Source organism: Schistocerca nitens, chromosome 4 (assembly GCF_023898315.1).
Source record: "Schistocerca nitens isolate TAMUIC-IGC-003100 chromosome 4, iqSchNite1.1, whole genome shotgun sequence".
Classification (NCBI taxonomy): Eukaryota; Metazoa; Arthropoda; class Insecta; order Orthoptera; family Acrididae; genus Schistocerca; species Schistocerca nitens.
In genome coordinates, this window is record NC_064617.1 from 596490206 (window position 1) to 596507678 (window position 17473).

Consider the following 17473-nt stretch of genomic DNA (forward strand, 5'->3'; position numbering starts at 1 on the left):
TGGTGCAACCAGTGGTTGCTCCAGGTCAATCCCTCCAAAACCCAGGCGATCATTGTAGGCAAAACCACCCCTTCCTTCTGCCTCCTTGATTTCTATCTCACCATCTATGGCCGTCCTATCGCCCTCACCGCCACCCATAAGTACCTTGGCGTCACCCTCGACCGTCGCCTCTCCTGGACCACCCATCTCCGGACAGTCCAAGCCAAGGCACGCTCCCGACTCCGTCTCCTCAAGCTCCTTTCCGGCCGTACGTGGGGTCTGGACCCCTCCACCATCCTCCACACCTATAAATCCCTCATCCGCCCTATCCTTTGTTACGCCCATCCGGCCTGGATCTCCGCCCCCCTACCTTTTATAAATCCCTTCAAATCCTTGAACGCAATGCTCTCCACCTCGCCTATCGCGTCTCCCCTCCCCCACGCGGATCCTGTACGATCTCATTCCGTGCCCCCACCTCCTCGTTTTCCTTGAGTGGATACAGATCCTGTACACCTCCTGCAAACTCGATCCTCCTCACCCACTTGTCTCGCCCATCTTCTCCCACCCCCACCTGCTGCCGCGCCTGTATTCCCACGTCCCACCCGGTCGCCATCTCTCCACCCTCCTTACCCTCTCCCAAGGTGGCTTCCGCCAGCTCCCCCTCCCTGATGATATCCTCCTCCCCTCCATCTACCCCTCCTATCAACTTTGATCCTCCTCCCCCACTTCCTGTGTCCTTTCCTATAGGCACACTCCGTCCCTTCCTTTTCCTTTTCCCCCCATCACCCCATCCTCCACCCCTTTTCCCCTGGGCTTCCCCTCCCCCTTCCTCCCTTCCCCCTATCTCTCCTGCCCATGGAATCTCTGCTCTCCCCTCTCCCCCCCCACCCTCCTCCTCTCTTGGCAGGTCCCTGGACTCGTACACGCTCAGTGGACTTTCGCGCGCTGGAGATCATCGCCATCAGTGTCTCGTGTGTGTGCCTTCGTTTTGGTTGGTTGGTTGGTTTGGGGAAGGAGACCAGACAGCGAGGTCATCGGTCTCATCGGATTAGGGAAGGATGGGGAAGGAAGTCGGCCGTGCCCTTTGAAAGGAACCATCCCGGCATTTGCCTGGAGCGATTTAGGGAAATCACGGAAAACCTAAATCAGGATGGCCGGACGCGGGATTGAACCGTCGTCCTCCCGAATGCGAGTCCAGTGTCTAACCACTGCGCCACCTCGCTCGGTTTCCTTCGTTTTGTGTTTAGTGTTCTTTCGCCGTCACGCCACCACTGTTCACATGTGCCGTCGCAGTCATCCACGTTATGTGCGCCGTGTCAACAAGTGATAGTGTTTTTTTCTCGTACAGCGTGAACAGCTTCATGTTCATTGTTTTTCGTATCTACATTTTTTGCCCGCCGTTTTTATTGTATTATCTGTGCCACCTATATGTCATATTATTGTACCACTCAAGGCTGAAGAGCAGCGTAATATGCTGCTGACAGCCCGCCTTGTATGAGGCGATTAAAATTACAATAAAGAAAAAAAAATTCTTGTCTTCAGTCTCGTGACTCACTCTGAGGATGGCCGGACGATACGCGGCCGAAATATCAGTGGAGGAAATTTTATTTGCGTGGCTGTATGCCCGAAATTTAATGGAGTATATTAAGCATGTCGGAGGACGAGGAAAACAGTGCAGTCGTTGACAAATTCTGACTTCCAGAATGGCATATCATTGGCTTTCGGGTCAAGAGTGGAAGCATCTCCGAAATGGCTAAGTTTATAAATGGTTCGCATGCCGCTGTGGTTAAAGTATATCGTTCTTGGAAAATTGGAAAGATGGCGCTATTCAAAACAGGCGCTGAGACAACTGTGGCGCACCACGGATCATAGATGACAGGGGCGAACGGCGGCTGCGGAGGAACTGTTGAGCATCTGACCGCCCAGATGAACCAAGGGGCGACCAAAATTGTCTCCTCTACGACCGTTAAGAGAACACTGCTTCGTATGGCCCCGCGCAGCAGGCGTGTGGTTCGGGCACAGATGCTGACTGCTGGTCATCGGCGAAGAATACTGGAATTTGCACTCCAGTACCGCGACTGGGCGTCCACTGAATGGTGACGGGTGACCTCTCCAGATGAATCGCGTTTTATGCTTCATCAGACAGATGGCCTTTGGCGAGTCCAACCCTGCAACAAGCGTCGGAAGGAACTATCCACGGCGGAGGTGGTGGCGTTTTGGTCTGGGGAATGTTATAGTGGCATTCCCGTGTGATCTCGTAATTTTCGATGCCACGATGAATCAAGACAAATACGCATCTATTCTTGAGGAACATGCCCACCCCCACATGCAGTTTTTTTATTCCTCGGCACTCTAACATCTACCAGCAGGACAATGCGAAGTGTCAAAGAGCTCGCAGTGCAGTGCGTGGTTCGAAGAGCACCAGGATGAGCTACCATACTGTCCTGCCCACCAAACTCGCTGGATTTAAATGCAGTAGGGAGGCTGTGTGTGGGAGCACCTCCATCGTGCTGTATGCGCCATAGATCCTCAACCGAGAATCCTAGTACAACTGGCCACAGAATGTTTCCAGGGCCCTGTCGGTACCTTCCAGAACCATACTGACTCTCTTCCTGCATGTCTCACAGCGGTCTGCGCTGCAGATGTGGCTATGCAGGCTTTTCACCGGTGATCACATTAATGCGACTGGACAGTGCAAATCTGACAATAAAACTGGTGCAAGTGATTGTATGTACGTTGTGCATCTGGTTATCTTGTTATTCAACTACTTTCTAAAATTTTTAATACATTAAGATAAAGGAGGGTAATATTACAAACCACAGTTCCTTCGTCTACATCTCTCTGTGCCACTACGCCTTCTAGGACACCCTCTTCCTCTGCAACGTGGGAGTACCTGTAATTTAATGCAATTATTGATTAATAATTTAAAAGTAATTAATTCGTTTCGATAACAGTTAGTGTGCAAAGAGTAAAAGATTTCAAGTGTAATGTTACACAGACATTTTGCAAAAGGATTATTGATTTTTATCTTACATAACATATGCGGGGTGGTCAGAAACAGTCTAAAAACCTTGTAAGGGTGGTGCAGGGTAGGTTGTGCAGCGAAAAAAACTGTTCCGCGCCGTCCAATTTAATTAGCTTTGAATTTTTGGCAATCAGGTCGTTGCGGGCACAAATTCAAGCACTTGCGCGCACTAAAACGTGGTAAATAACAGGTAGCTGTGAGTCCGTGAATTATCACTTGCTGAAATGCTCATTCCCAGCCAAACCATGCCTTTTTCGGAAGTGGTAAATTTAAGCTATGTGAGCTAAAGCTACGTTTGTTCGGTTTGAGGAAACCAAACGAAGAAGGCGTTTGGCGATACCATCTCTGACAGGCTGCTTGAATTTGCATGTCGAACGATTTGATTGGATAAAATCAATGCCACTTAAACAGGAAAACGGCACAACGTATCGAATTGTCGTCTTAAAAATTATTTCTCAGCAGAACCTACCCAGAAACCGTCTTACAAGCTTTTCAGACTCCTTCTGACCACCCTGTGTAGTGCTATTTTACAGAAATAAACAGCTCGCAGTTGCATTTCAGGATGATTTTCTCTTGATACGTATCGTACCCAGTTTGTAGTACAGTAGCAGACAGGAGCAAGCAGTCATTAACAACTGATATAGCGATTTAATAAGAACAGGTACAAGTAAAAAATGATTTAAGAGATTTTTCACTGCCTGACCTATTACTATGGCGGCGGAGGAAAGTGAAGGAAATGGGTTTACGAATAATTGATTCTACGTGCGAACAATGATCAGTGATAACCAAATAATACAATTGGAGTGTAATGTGGTTAACAGACGTCAGAGTTCACAGAAAGAGTTTTTCACTCTGCAGACGTCAGGTATGCGACCCGCCATAAAAAAGAAATACACTAAATTAAAGGAAAGCATCTTCGATGGCGTAATGAGCCATGGTAAATTTATCACTTATAAGCCATGGAGTAATGGTTTTTAGCACCCCTGTTTATCTGTCTGGGCTGGATTGCATCTATTAGTACTGCAACATGTGCAGTGTGACTCAACTAAACTGTTCGCCACGAATAATTCCAGCATGTCCAAGATATCAAAGTTTTGCTTTCACCAAGATGAAATGTAGGAAACTCCTCACTAAACGGAGTAGGTTCTCTCTTCATAATTATATTACAGAGATACCAGTCTTAACTTTGTTTTAACTGGGGCTGTAACAATTTCTGCTGCAAATTTTTTTAATCATCAGTCTTGCTACTGGTTTGATGTGGCCCGCCACGCGTTACTCTCCTGTGTCAACCTTTTTACATCTGAGTACCCCTTGCAAACTGTTTACTGAATGTAATCCAATGTCTGTCTTCCTCTATTGTTTTTACCCTCTACAGCTTCCTCTAGTACTACCATCGAAGTTATTCCCTGATGTTTTAATAGATGTCCTGTCATTCTGACCCTTCTTCATCTACATCTACATCTACGTGATTACTCTGCTATTCACAATAAAGTGCGTGGCAGAGGGTTCAATGGACCACCTTCAAGCTGTCTCTCTAGCCTTCCACTCTCGAACGGCGCGGGGGAGAAACGAGCACTTAAATTTTTCTATGCGAGCCATGATTTCTCTTATTTTATCGTGATGATCATTTTTCCCCATGTAGGTGGGTGCCAACAGAATGTTTTCGCAATCGGAGGAGAAAACTGGTGATTGAAATTTCACGAGAAGATCCCGTCGCAACGAAAAACGCCTTTTTTTTAATGACTGCCACTCCAATTCACGGTGTTTTCCATATATTCCTTTCGCCGTCGATTCTGCAGAGAACTTCATTTCTTATTTGTCAGTGTACATAATTTTCAACTTTCTTCCGTAGCACCACATCTAAAATGTTCGACTCTCTTCTTTTCCGGTTTTCCCACAGTCAATGTATCACTACCATATAATGCTATGCTCCAAACGTACATTCTCAGAAATTTCTTCCTCAAATTAAGGCCTATGTTTGATATTAGTAGGCTTTCATTGGTCAGGAATGTTCTTTCTGCCTGTGTTAGTCTGCGTTTTATGTACCCCTCGCTCCGTCCGTCATGGGTTATCACGTGGCATAGGTAGCAAAATTCCTTAACTTCGTCTACTTCGCGATCGCCTATTCTGATATTAAGTTTGTCCTTGTTCTCATTTCTGCTACACCTTATAAGTTTCGTCCTTCTCCAGTTTACACTCAATTCATATTCTGTACTCAATGGACTATTCATTCCATTCAACACATTCTGTAATTCTTTTTCACTTTCGCCGAGGATGACAATGTAATCCGCGAATATTATCATTGATAGCCTTTCACCTTGAACTTTAATCCCACTCTTGAATCTTCCTTTTATTTCCGTCACTGCTTCTTCGAGATACAGATTTAACGGTAGGGGCGATTGACTACGTTCTAGCCTCACACCTTTTTTTAATCCGAGCACTTAGTTTTGGTTATCCACTCTTATTATTCCATCTTGGCTCTTGTGCTTATTGTATAGTACCCGTCTCTCGCTAAGCCTACCCCTATTCTCGAACATTTTGTGCCATTTTACATTGTCGAACGCTTTTTGAGGTCGACAAAAGCTACGAACGTGTCTTGCTTTTTCTTCAGTGTTGCTTCCATTATCAACTGCAACGTCAGCATTGCCTCTCTGGACCCTTTATCTTTCCTAAAGCCAAACTGATCGTTGTCTACCAGATCCTCAATTTTCTTTTCCGTTCTTCTGTACATCATTCTTGTTAGCAACTTGGATGCATGAGCTGTTAAGCTGATTGTGCGATAATTCTCGCGCTTGTCGGCTCTTACTGCCAATATCTTAGATCTAAGGCAAAGGAATTCAACGGCGTGTGCCTCCTCAATATCCGATTACTAGTTTCGGCGCAATTAAAATATTTACATCTTAAGATTTATCTGTTTTGAACACGTAATCGACTGCTGCCTTTGGTGGAAGTTGATATTGTTATATGGAACTGTCCCGTCAGGCTGGTGGGGCGTTCCAACTCGATGTAGTTTTGAGAGTCCGCTATAAAAGTGGAGTCGTGGAGAAAAGTTTAATTTAAAACTTATACTATCATACTTGGCTGCATGTGACTGAACCGACACATCAACCTGAAGGTAAATGACGTGGCATCTGAAGATGATTCACCAGTTGACTACGTTAACAGTTGTTACTACAGTTCCATTTAAAAGTGACTGTACGTCATTTAGTGGGGACCCTTCCACATTTCATTTCGGTCCTTTAAACAGTTCAGGAATTATTAGAGGTGAACAGCTTATCCCAACCATAATTAATTCAAACCCAGTCAACAGCAACAACTGCACCATGGGAAATTACGTTTTGAAGTGCAGTACACATTATGGAACTAGGATGCTGTGATTTTCATTGAACAATACATAGAATAAACAACTGAGGACAAATAGGCATTATACAGACAGGGAAAAAATAAGTTTTGGTGAAATATGTTAAGCGCAGTGATAGCAGGAAACGATAGCTTGGTACAAAAACCATTTAGATTCTACCTTTATTGGATGTTGTTCTTCAACATGCGAGCAAGGACCGATGACCTCAGCAGTTTCGCCCCATAAGCACTTACCACAAATTTCCAATTTTAATACAAACTAATTGCTGAACACACAGTCCTCTTCAAACTACTTTTTCCCCACTCAACTATGTTTCACTTGTGTAGTAATGTATATGATTAACTCCTGTTATTTCAAAGCAAATCTATGTTTTACATAATCTTACTCAGCAAAATGAGAGTATCTCACTTCTGGGTGCGTAATTTACTTCATTACATACTTCCCATTTTTGTTAACTGCTGCTTTCTCGAGAACAATATTGTGTTCAACCTTCTCTTTCTTTACTGCTTCGTTTCTTCTGTTACTTTTATGAATAAGCTACTTTCTTTTGGCTGTTCTTCTTTCTACGTCCTAACAAAGGCAACTCCTGAAACTTTCGTACTAACTTTATGTTTATGTACTTAAATTGAGAGGGTTTCTCAACTTTCTCATATTTGTTATTGAGGCATTTGGAAATCTCAAGAGGTTTTTTCCTGTGTTCTAACTTTGTACAATAACAATATTAGACCCTAAGCTTCTGGGAAAGATGTAACATACGCTCTCAGAAACGAAAAAATAAATAAAAAAATAAAAAAAGAGAACGACGGCGCATCACAAAGGAATTATCTGACTGAAACGGAAATCAGTGTGTGATGTACACGAACAGACAAATAAATGATAACAATTTTAGAAAAAACTGGATGATTTATTAAAGAGAAAGAGCTTCACAAACGGAGCAAGCCAATAATGCATTGGTGCAGTAGTGTTCCTGATGCAAGCAGTTATTCGGACTGGGGTTGATTGACAAAGTTCTGGATGTCCTCCTGACGAATATCGCGACAAATTCTGTCTAGATGGGAAAGGATCAACCTTGTTACAACAAACATATAAGGGAGTTGCTGAGAAAGCAGAGAATTTTGCACAATTGTTTTAAACGTAGTCATTGTCCTGCTGACAAACAGAAATTATGCGAAATGAAAGCAGCTATCAGAAGGACAATTAGAGACTATTTTAACGAATTTGAAAGCAATATTTTGTCAGCAGATTCTAAAAATAACGCCGGACAGAGTGGCCGAACGGTTCTAGGCGCTTCAGTCTGGAACCGCGCGACCGCAACGGTCGCAGGTTCGAATCCTGCCTCGGGCATGGATGTGTGTGATGTCCTTAGGTTAGTTAGGTTTAAGTAGTTCTAAGTTCTAGGGGACTGATGACCTCAGATGTTAAGTCCCATAGTGGTCAGAGCCATTTCTAAAAATAACCACAAAAAATTTTGGTCATACTTAAAATCTATGAACGCTATAAATAATTCAATACATTCTCTTGCTAACAGCACGTGTAATATAACTGATGATGATAAACAGAAGGCCGAAATTCCACTAAGATCCTTTGAGCCAGGATTGCATCTGGCCCAGACAGTATCCCCGTAAGATTATATGTTGAATATGCTACAAATATAGCACCATTCTTATCCATCATCTACCAAGAACATTGGAACAGCGGAAAGTTCCATGGGACTGGAAGAAGGCCCAGGTCATAGCAACCTATAAAAAAGGTAGAAAATCGGATGCACATAATTACTGGCCAATTTAACTGACATAGATTTGTTGTAGAATCATGAAACATATTTTGTGTTCAGACATAATGACCTTACTAGACTCTGAGAAGCTCATCTGCAGAAACCAGTGCGGTTTTAGGAAACAGCGGTCATACGAGACACAGCTGGCCCTCTTTGTGCGTGATATACAACAGGCTCTAGATACCGGCTTCCAGATTAATGCCATATTTCTCGACTTTCGAAAGGCGTTCGATTCAGTTCCGCACTGTCGCTTGCTCCAAAAAGTGCGCGCTTACGGCCTATCCGATGACATATGCGGTTGGATAGACAGTTTTGTAACTGTAGGGGAGCAGTATGTCGCCCTGAACGGGGTGACTTCAACAGAAACAAACGTAACTTAAGGTGTGCCCCAGGGCAGTGTAACGGGTCCGATGCTTTTTAGGATTTACATAAACGATCTGGTTGATGGTATTGACAGCGGCAGTTTGCCGATGATGCTGTAGTCTACAGGAAGTAGTATCACACGAAAATTGTGAACAAATCAATGAGGATTTGCAGAAAATAAATGCGTGGTGTAATGACTGGCAGTTAGCAGTTATCTCTCAATATTAGTAAGTGTAACCTACTGCGTATAACAAGGCGAAAATCCCCATCAATGTACGAGTACAAAATAATTGTCCAGTCTTTGGAAGCGGTAACATCCGTCAAGTATCTGGGTGTGACTATTCGAAATGATCTCAAATGGAATGATCAGATTACAGAGTAACGGGCAAGGCGAACTCTAGATTACGATTTATTGGTAGAATTCAGAAGCGATGCAGTCCTTCAACAAAGGAAATAGCTTACATTAGTTCGTCCAGTCTTAGAGTATTGTTCTTCTGTATGGGACCCTTACCAGTTGGGTCTGATTCATGAGACTGAGAAGGTCCAAAGAAGAGCGGCAAGATTCGTGACTCGTACATTTAGCCATCGCGAGAGCGTTACAAATCTCACAGAAAGTTTGAAGTGGGACACACTTTCAGATAGACGGCGTGCTAAGCGGAAGGGGCTGCTCACTAAATTCCGAAATCCGATCTTCGCTGAGGAAGTAGAGGATATATTAGTACCACCAACTTTCAAATCACGCAGTGATCACCATTCAAAGAAAAGGGAAATTAGAGCTCGTACTGAGGCGTTCAGACAGTCGTTTTCCCCTCGCGCGATCCGCGAGTGGAACAGACTGGGGGAAATATGACTTTGGCGCGAATTGTGACCTCCGCCACACCCCGCTTGGTGGCTAGCGGAGTATATATGTAGATGTAGATGTTAGACTGCCAAAATCCTGAAATGGATGGAAGGCCCTGCCCTTAAAACTCCAAACATTCTCAACTGAGGAGAGATCCGCGACATTTCTGGCTAACGCACAGTTTGGCAAGCACGAAGATAAGTCGAAGAAATTTGCGTCTCGTGTGGGCGGCCGTTATCTTGCTCAAATATTGGACCAGGTTGGCTTGCCATGACGGGCAACAAAACGGGTCGTAGAGTGTCATCAACGTATCTCTGTGCTGTAAGGGTGTCGCGGATAGCAACCAAAGGTCCTGTTAAGAAAAGGCGTCGCACCCCAGACGTCCTGGTTGTCGCCCCATACGGCGCATGACAGTCAGGTTGATTTCCTACCGCAGTCCAGGGTGTCTCCAGACACATCTTCGGCCTCTAATCTCATTGAGCAGAATTTTGTTCAGTGATGAATCCCGCATCGAAGAGAGCCCGATGACTAATTGAGAAAGTGCGGAGCATTACGGGCAGGGCCATCCAATCAGCTCGGAATTTTGGCGTCCTGACGCGTCAACTGGACACAATTTCGCGTGATATCCCTCAGGAGGGTATCCAGAAACACTGTCAATCAATGCCAAGCCGACTAACTGTTTCCAACAGGGCCAGATGTATACTAACACGTTATTGACTTGCTCAGTTAGTGAAAGTCTCTCTTTTCAACAAATCATCCATTTTTTCTGAAATTGTAATCATCTGTTTGTCTGTACGTATACATCACATCTACCGATTTCCGTCCTGTTCGGATAATAATTTCGTCGTGCGTAGGTTTTTTGCCTTGGAGTGTATGTACTCGAATAATTGCTGACTTGTGATGCAACTGTTAATATCTTCAGTAGTAAATTTGTCACTAACAACTAACAGGAAATTAAAACAAGAAAACTACACATAGATGAATTATTGTTTAACATCAGACTGTTCTAGACAAGACTAAATTAAAGTCTACAAAGATTGTTGGTCATCTAGTTAGTAAATCGAATAGTTTTATTAGTAAATGTAATTTATAAAGCAAATGTAATAGTTTATAGCTAACATTTCTTCTAATCCATGTTGTTGTTGTTGTTGTTGTGGTCTTCAGTCCTGAGACTGGTTTGATGCAGCTCTCCATCCTACTCTATCCTATGCAAGCTTCTTCATCTTCCAGTACCTACCGCAACCTACATCCTTCTGAATCTGCTTAGTGTATTCATCTCTTGGTCTTCTCTACGAGTTTTACCCTCCACGCTGCCATCCAATATTAAATTGGTGATCCCTTGATGCCTCAGAACATGTCCTACCAACCGATCCCTTCTTCTAGTCAAATTGTGCCACAAACTTCTGTTCTCCCCAATCCTATTCAATACTTCCTCATTAGTTATGTGATCTACCCATCTAATCTTCAGCATTCTTCTGTAGCACCACATTTCAAAAGCTTCTACTCTCTTCTTGTCCAAACTACTTATCGTCCATGTTTCACTTCCATACATGGCACCACTCCATACAAATACTTTCAGAAACGACTTCCTGACACTTAAATCTATATTCGATGTTAACAAATTTCTCTTCTTCAGAAACGCTTTCCTTGCCATTGCCAGTCTACATTTTATATCCTCTCTACTTCAACCAACATCAGTTATTTTGCTCCCCAAATAGCAAAACTCCTTTACTGCTTTAAGTGTCTCATTTCCTAATCTAATTCCCTTAGCATCACCCGACTTTATTCGACTACATTCCATTATCCTCGTTTTGCTTTTGTTGATGTTCATCTTATATCCTCCTTTCAAGACACCATCCATTCCGTTCAACTGCTCTTCCAAGTCCTTTGCTGTCTCTGACAGAATTACAATGTCATCGGCGAACCTCAAAGTTTTTATTTCTTCTCCGTGGATTTTAATACCTACTCCGAATTTTTCTTTTGTTTCCTTCACTGCTTGCTCAATATACAGATTGAATAACATCGGTGAGAGACTACAAACCTGTCTCACTCCCTTCCCAACCACTGCTTCCCTTTCATGTCCCTCGACTCTTATAACTGCCACCTGGTTTCTGTAAAAATTGTAAATAGCCTTTCGCTCCCTGTATTTTACCCCTGCCACCTTCAGAATTTGAAAGAGAGTATTCCAGTCAACATTGTCAAAAGCTTTCTCTAAGTCTACAAATGCTAGAAACGTAGGTTTGCTCTTCCTTAATCTAGCTTCTAAGATAAGTCGTAGGGTCAGTATTGCCTCACGTGTTCTAACATTTCTACGGAATCCAAACTGATCTTCCCCGAGGTCGGCTTCTATCACTTTTTCCATTCGTCTGTAAAGAATTCGCGTTAGTATTTTGCAGCTGTGACTTATTAAACTGATAGTTCGGTAATTTTCACATCTGTAAACACCTGCTTTCTTTGGGATTGGGATTATTATATTCTTCTTGAAGTGTGAGGGTATTTCTCCTGTTTCATACATCTTGCTCACCAGATGGTAGAGTTTTGTCAGGACTGGCTCTCCCAAGGCCGTCAGTAGTTTTAATGGAATTTTATCTAACCCGGGGTCCTTGTTTCGACTCAGGTCTTTCATTGCTCTGTAAAACTCTTCACGCAGTATCGTATCTTCCATTTCATCCACATCCTCTTCCATTTCCATAATATTGTACACAAGTACATCGCCCTTGTATAGACCCTTTATATACTCCTTCCGCCTTTCTGCTTTCCCTTCTTTGCTTAGAACTGGGTTTCCATCTGAGCTCTTGATGTTCATGCAAGTGGTTCTCTTATCTCCAAAGGTCTCTTTAATTTTCCTGTAGGCAGTATCTATCTAACCCCTAGTGAGATATGCCTCTACATCCTTACATTTGTCCTCTAGCCATCCCTGCTTAGCCATTTTGCACTTCCTGTCGATTTTTGAGACGTTTGCACTACTTTTTGCCTGCCTCATTTACTGCATTTTTATATTTTCTCCTTTCATCCATTAAATTCAATATATCTTCTGTTACCCAAGGATTTCTAATAGCCCTCGTCTTTTTACCTACTTGATCCTTTGCTGCCTTCACAACTTCATCCCTCGGAGCTACCCGTTCTTCTTCTACTGTATTTCTTTCCCCCATTCCTGTCAATTGTTCCCTTATGCTCTCCCTGGAACTCTGTACAACCTGTGGTTTAGTCAGTTTATCCAGGTCCCATCTCCTTAAATTCCCACCTTTTTGCAGTTTCTTTAATTTTAATCTACAGATCATAACCAATAGATTGTGGTCAGAGTCATCTGCCCCTGGAAATGTCTTACAATTTAAAACCAGGTTCCTAAATCTCTGTCTTACCATTATATAATCTATCTGAAACCTACCAGTATCTCCAGGCTTCTTCCATGTATACAGCCTTCTTTTACGATTCTTGAACCAAGTGTTAGCTATGATTAAGTTGTGCTCTGTGCAAAATTCTACCAGGCGGATTCCTCTTTCATTTCTTAGGCCCAATCCATATTCACCTACTACGTTTCCTTCTCTCCCTTTTCCTACTATCGTATTCCAGTCACCCATGAATATTAAATTTTCATCACCCTTCACTATCTGAATAATTTCTTTTATTTCATCATACATTTCATCCATTTCTTCATCATCTGCAGAGCTAGTTGGCATATAAACTTGTACTACTGTAGTTGGCATGGGTTTCGTGTCTATCTTGGCCAGAATAATGCGTTCACTATGCTGTTTGTAGTAGCTTACCCGTACTCCTATTTTTTATTCATTACTATACCTACTCCTGCATTACCCCTATTTGATTTTGTATTTATAGCCCTGTATTCACCTGACCAAAAGTCTTGTTCCTCCTGCCACCGAACGTCACTAATTCCCACTATATCTAACTTTAGCCTATCCATTTCCCTTTTTAAATTTTCTAACCTACCTGCCCGATTAAGGGATCTGACATTCCACGCTCCGATCCGTAGAACGCCAATTTTCTTTGTGTTGATAACGACCTCCTATTGAGTAGTCCCTGCCCGGAGATCCGAATGGAGGACTATTTTACCTCCGGAATATTTTACCCAAGAGGACGCCATCATCATTTAACCATACAGTAAATCTGCATGCTCTCGGGAAGAATTGTGGCCGTAGTTTCCCCTTGCTTTCAGCCGTTTGCAGTACCAGCACAGCAAGGCCGTTTTGGTTAGTGTTACAAGGCCAGATCAGTCAATCATCCAGACTGTTGTCTTTGCAACTACTGAAAAGGCTGCTGCCCCTCTTCAGGAACCACACGTTTGTCTGGCCTCTCAACAGATACCCCTCCGTTGTGGTTGCACCTACGGTACGGCTATCTGTATCGCTGAGGCACGCAAGCCTCCCCACCAACGGCAAGGTCCATGCTTCATGGGGGGTTCTAATCCATAAAACATTAATACTATGAACCACATAGTGAAGAATTTCTGTTGGATGATAACTCTGTAAGACAAACATATAAACGGTCTTTGTTATTGAAAAATACAAGATGATATCTTAAACATTTGGAATATATCTTATTACACAGCAAATGGGACTGACTTATGAATAAGTAAAACAATACGGCGCAATCTGTAGGTTATGACGACATTATGCATAAGTTAGTTTTCAACAGAAACATTGTAGAGTTATAAGCTACATGTACTAAATCAACATGATGTGAAAACTGCAACTATACTTTTTTATTTCAGGAATTCCTAAGAAAACATTTCTTACCGACACATATCTCTCTCTCACTCTAACTCCTCTGCCACATGTTACACTACAGGGCGTCCACTCTGTCCACTCGCTGCTTAAACAGTTTACACGCTCGCGTGATTCTCTCTCTGCTGACATATTGTCATTGTTATCAGTGTCACTTGGAAACGGCGTTGCCAGGTCGTTTACACTGTTTTCGTCATCAGTACCTTGAAGTGATTCCTCCATATCATCACCGTTGTGTTGACCTGAAATATACATTGGTTGTACCAAATGAATTATGTGCTGAGAAAGTACTATTACTTAACAAGACGAAGAGACTAAATTTCTATAAGGCAAGTGAAGTGAAATTTAATATGTCTTAGATTTTCTATGTGTGATGTATGATGATAGAAATATTGTAATGGAGGAGATAGAGGCATTTTAATAAAGTATACCTTATTGGATAGCAACTAGGATTATCGCCAAGGTAATGTGTAGAAATTAGTTACAGTATTCTGGAACAAGGAATAATGTCAGTACAACGAAAAAAAAAAAAACAGTCCAAGGGAGCAAATTTAACTTTTTTTTAATTCACTCGATGACTAGTTTAGGGGCGCGACCAATTTTCAAATCATCGTGACGTAGGCAAAAACGATACTTCCAAAATGCAAAAACCATGTCAAAAATATGCAAACGGTTACAGAGCATACAGATAACTGTTCGTTTGCACATTTTTGACATGATTTTCGCATTTTCGGGAATACAATATTTGACTCCGTTACGACGAATTGAAAATGGGTCCCGGCTCGAAACCAGCCATCGAGTGAATAAAAAAAGTAAAATTTGCAGCTTTGGGTTGGTTTCTTCGGTGTGCTGATTAATAGAAGTTGCTGATCCACAGCTGTTCTAGCATTCTGGAAGTTCGTACTGTAAAATGTGTTCGAAAGATGTTGTACTTCACGCAGCATATAAGTTTACACCAAATAAATGCGGTACGTATGTCACATGAGCTTTTTCGTTAAAATACTAATTTGGTTTATACAACAGCACTATGTACTATGTGAAAATGGAGTCTATGATGATGGTAGCGCTAATACCTATTGCTTTAAGTAATGAATTACTTATTGCTATGAGAGAGTGCTAAAAATGTTTAATAATTTTGCTACAACTCGTGACTTTCACTTGTGATAAAGCGCTGATAAGTAGGTGTTAAGCGGCATTGCTGTTTAGATTGTATGAAAGAATTGTAGGCTTCTTCAGAAACTGTTTGGAGTGGAACCTCTTACGTTAAAGAAAGGCATATGCATACTACTCATATGTTCAGCAGAATTGGTACAGTTTTTCGGAGACTCTTGATTTTACTTTCCATTTCTTATATTGCCATATTATTCGAATTCGAGAAGTAGGCATTGGAGGCTGCTAATAAGAAACCGAATATTTGGTGGATGATACGTTCATTTTGAGGCGGCATGGAAGGGAGGAACTGCGTCTTTTCAGAAACATCTCAACGTGATCAACCCAAAGATTCAGTTTACCATTGAGGTGGAGACAGGCGGAAGATTGAATTTTCTTAATGAGCTAGTTTTCAAGAAATAAAATGATAGCTTGGGCCACACGATTTGTCGAAACCCCACGCGCACAGACCGTTACCTACACCGGGATTCGAACCACCACCCACAACAAAATCGAGGCATCATAAAAACGTTGGCGGACAGAGCAAGAAAAATCTGCGAACCAGAGCTGCGTGACGCAGAATTAAAAAATGTCACCGACGGACGCACTACTCGAGGATGGTTATTCGTTGGCTGAGATGAAAGGAGCACTAAGACTACCGATTAGAAATCATAGCGATTCTCAAGCGCTGGTGCAATCCAACGTTTCCTTGCCTTTCATTGAGGACGTTACTGACCTCATAGGAAAAATCTTGAAAAGCGAAACATCTTGGTACTCTACAAACCCGCCAGGGAGATACAAGAGCACCTAAAATCAGCCAAGGCTGCTCGCCGACCGCTGGAAAAAGCAAGAATTTATAGGATTCCGTGTAGTTGTGGAGATGTATACATCGGTACTAAAAGGAAAAAAAAATACGAACTAAAAGAGCACTAGGGCAACTGCAGAAGAGGGAAGATTGACAGATCAAGTAGATGCCACGAAAGGTTATACAGAGAGGCCATAGAGATTGTAAAACACCGCAGGAATTTTAACAGGAAGGAGGAGGGTGTGAAATTGAATGTCACCTGGATTCCGGTGCTGAAAATGATGTGTAACAGTCTTCCACCATAGGGTGATAGCAACAGCGGACGACGACAGTCGACATCGGCCAATTGCGTTGGCGAATTCGAAACATGTGACGTCACGCAACTGCACGAAAGCCATCCGAACCGGAATTTTTCGATATTAGCGAGCCAGGGTGTATGAATCGGACATTCAAAGAAGCTACGATTTCCCTTGAAAATGTCGTCCGCAGATAGGGGACGAAACATTGGGTTTTACGGTGAAATCCATTCAATCACGGTATAATATTTTATTAATTGTGACATTTCCGGCAGTGAAAGTTTACATTTTCCAATGTTCACGTAGTCCACAGCTGTCATAGGGGCTTCGAATATTGCCATACGTCCCGTGGGAGCCAAAGCGAATGTCCGCCTTAGCATCACACTGCGTCCAGGATACGGTGGATGACTGGAGCAGTTGTTCGCCCAGATGAAGGGGGAGTTGCTTGGATGACAGCTTACCTCGATACGACCATCGACCTGTTGTAACAAGAACTGTGGTACAACTGGCCAGGCGACAGCTTTCACTTTTTTATAGTGCAATCTCAACGATTGCTCAAGGCAGCCCATTCGCACTCGCAGCCACTTCGCTACGTGACGCTACACAGATGCCTCCTAGTACGGCTCCAACACCATCGTTCATGCTGTAGTTCACGGAGCTTCTTCCTTGTTGACTCTTATTTCTTGCTGCATTATTTGCAACGAGTCTTCATGCGCTTGCAGAAATACAAGTTAAGTAAATCTTCTGTTTACTGTGTTAACTTGTCAAGTAATCACCGGTAAAGCAGGTGCCAGACTGAGATTCATTGGAAAAATCCTAAGGAAATGCAGTCCGAAAAGAAAGGAAGTAGGTTACAGTACACTTGTTCGCCCACTGCTTGAATACTGCTCACCGGTGTGGGTTCCGTGCCAGATAGGGTTGATAGAAGAGATAGAGAAGATCCAACGGAGAGCAGCGCGCTTCGTTACAGGATCATTTTGTAATCGCGAAAGCGTTGCGGAGATGATAGATAAACTCCAGTGGAAGACTCTACAAGAGAGACGCTCAGTAGCTCGGTACGGGCTTTTGTTGAAGTCTCGAGAACGTACCTTCACCGAGGACTCAAGCAGTATATTGCTCCCTCCTATTATATCTGGCG

At 42.8% G+C, this 17473-nt stretch overlaps 1 protein-coding gene across 1 annotated transcript in view; it reads right to left on the minus strand.

Annotated features, from left to right (window-relative positions):
* LOC126253374 (spondin-1-like) overlaps positions 1-17473 on the minus strand; it is a 161743-nt gene that overhangs the window by 14893 nt on the left and 129377 nt on the right. The window contains exons 12-13 of the mRNA XM_049954654.1: positions 14098-14327; positions 2797-2872 (exon numbers count right to left, since the gene is read on the minus strand). Of these exons, the coding sequence (XP_049810611.1) occupies positions 2797-2872; positions 14098-14327 (306 nt within the window). The remainder of the gene's footprint in view (positions 1-2796; positions 2873-14097; positions 14328-17473) is intronic.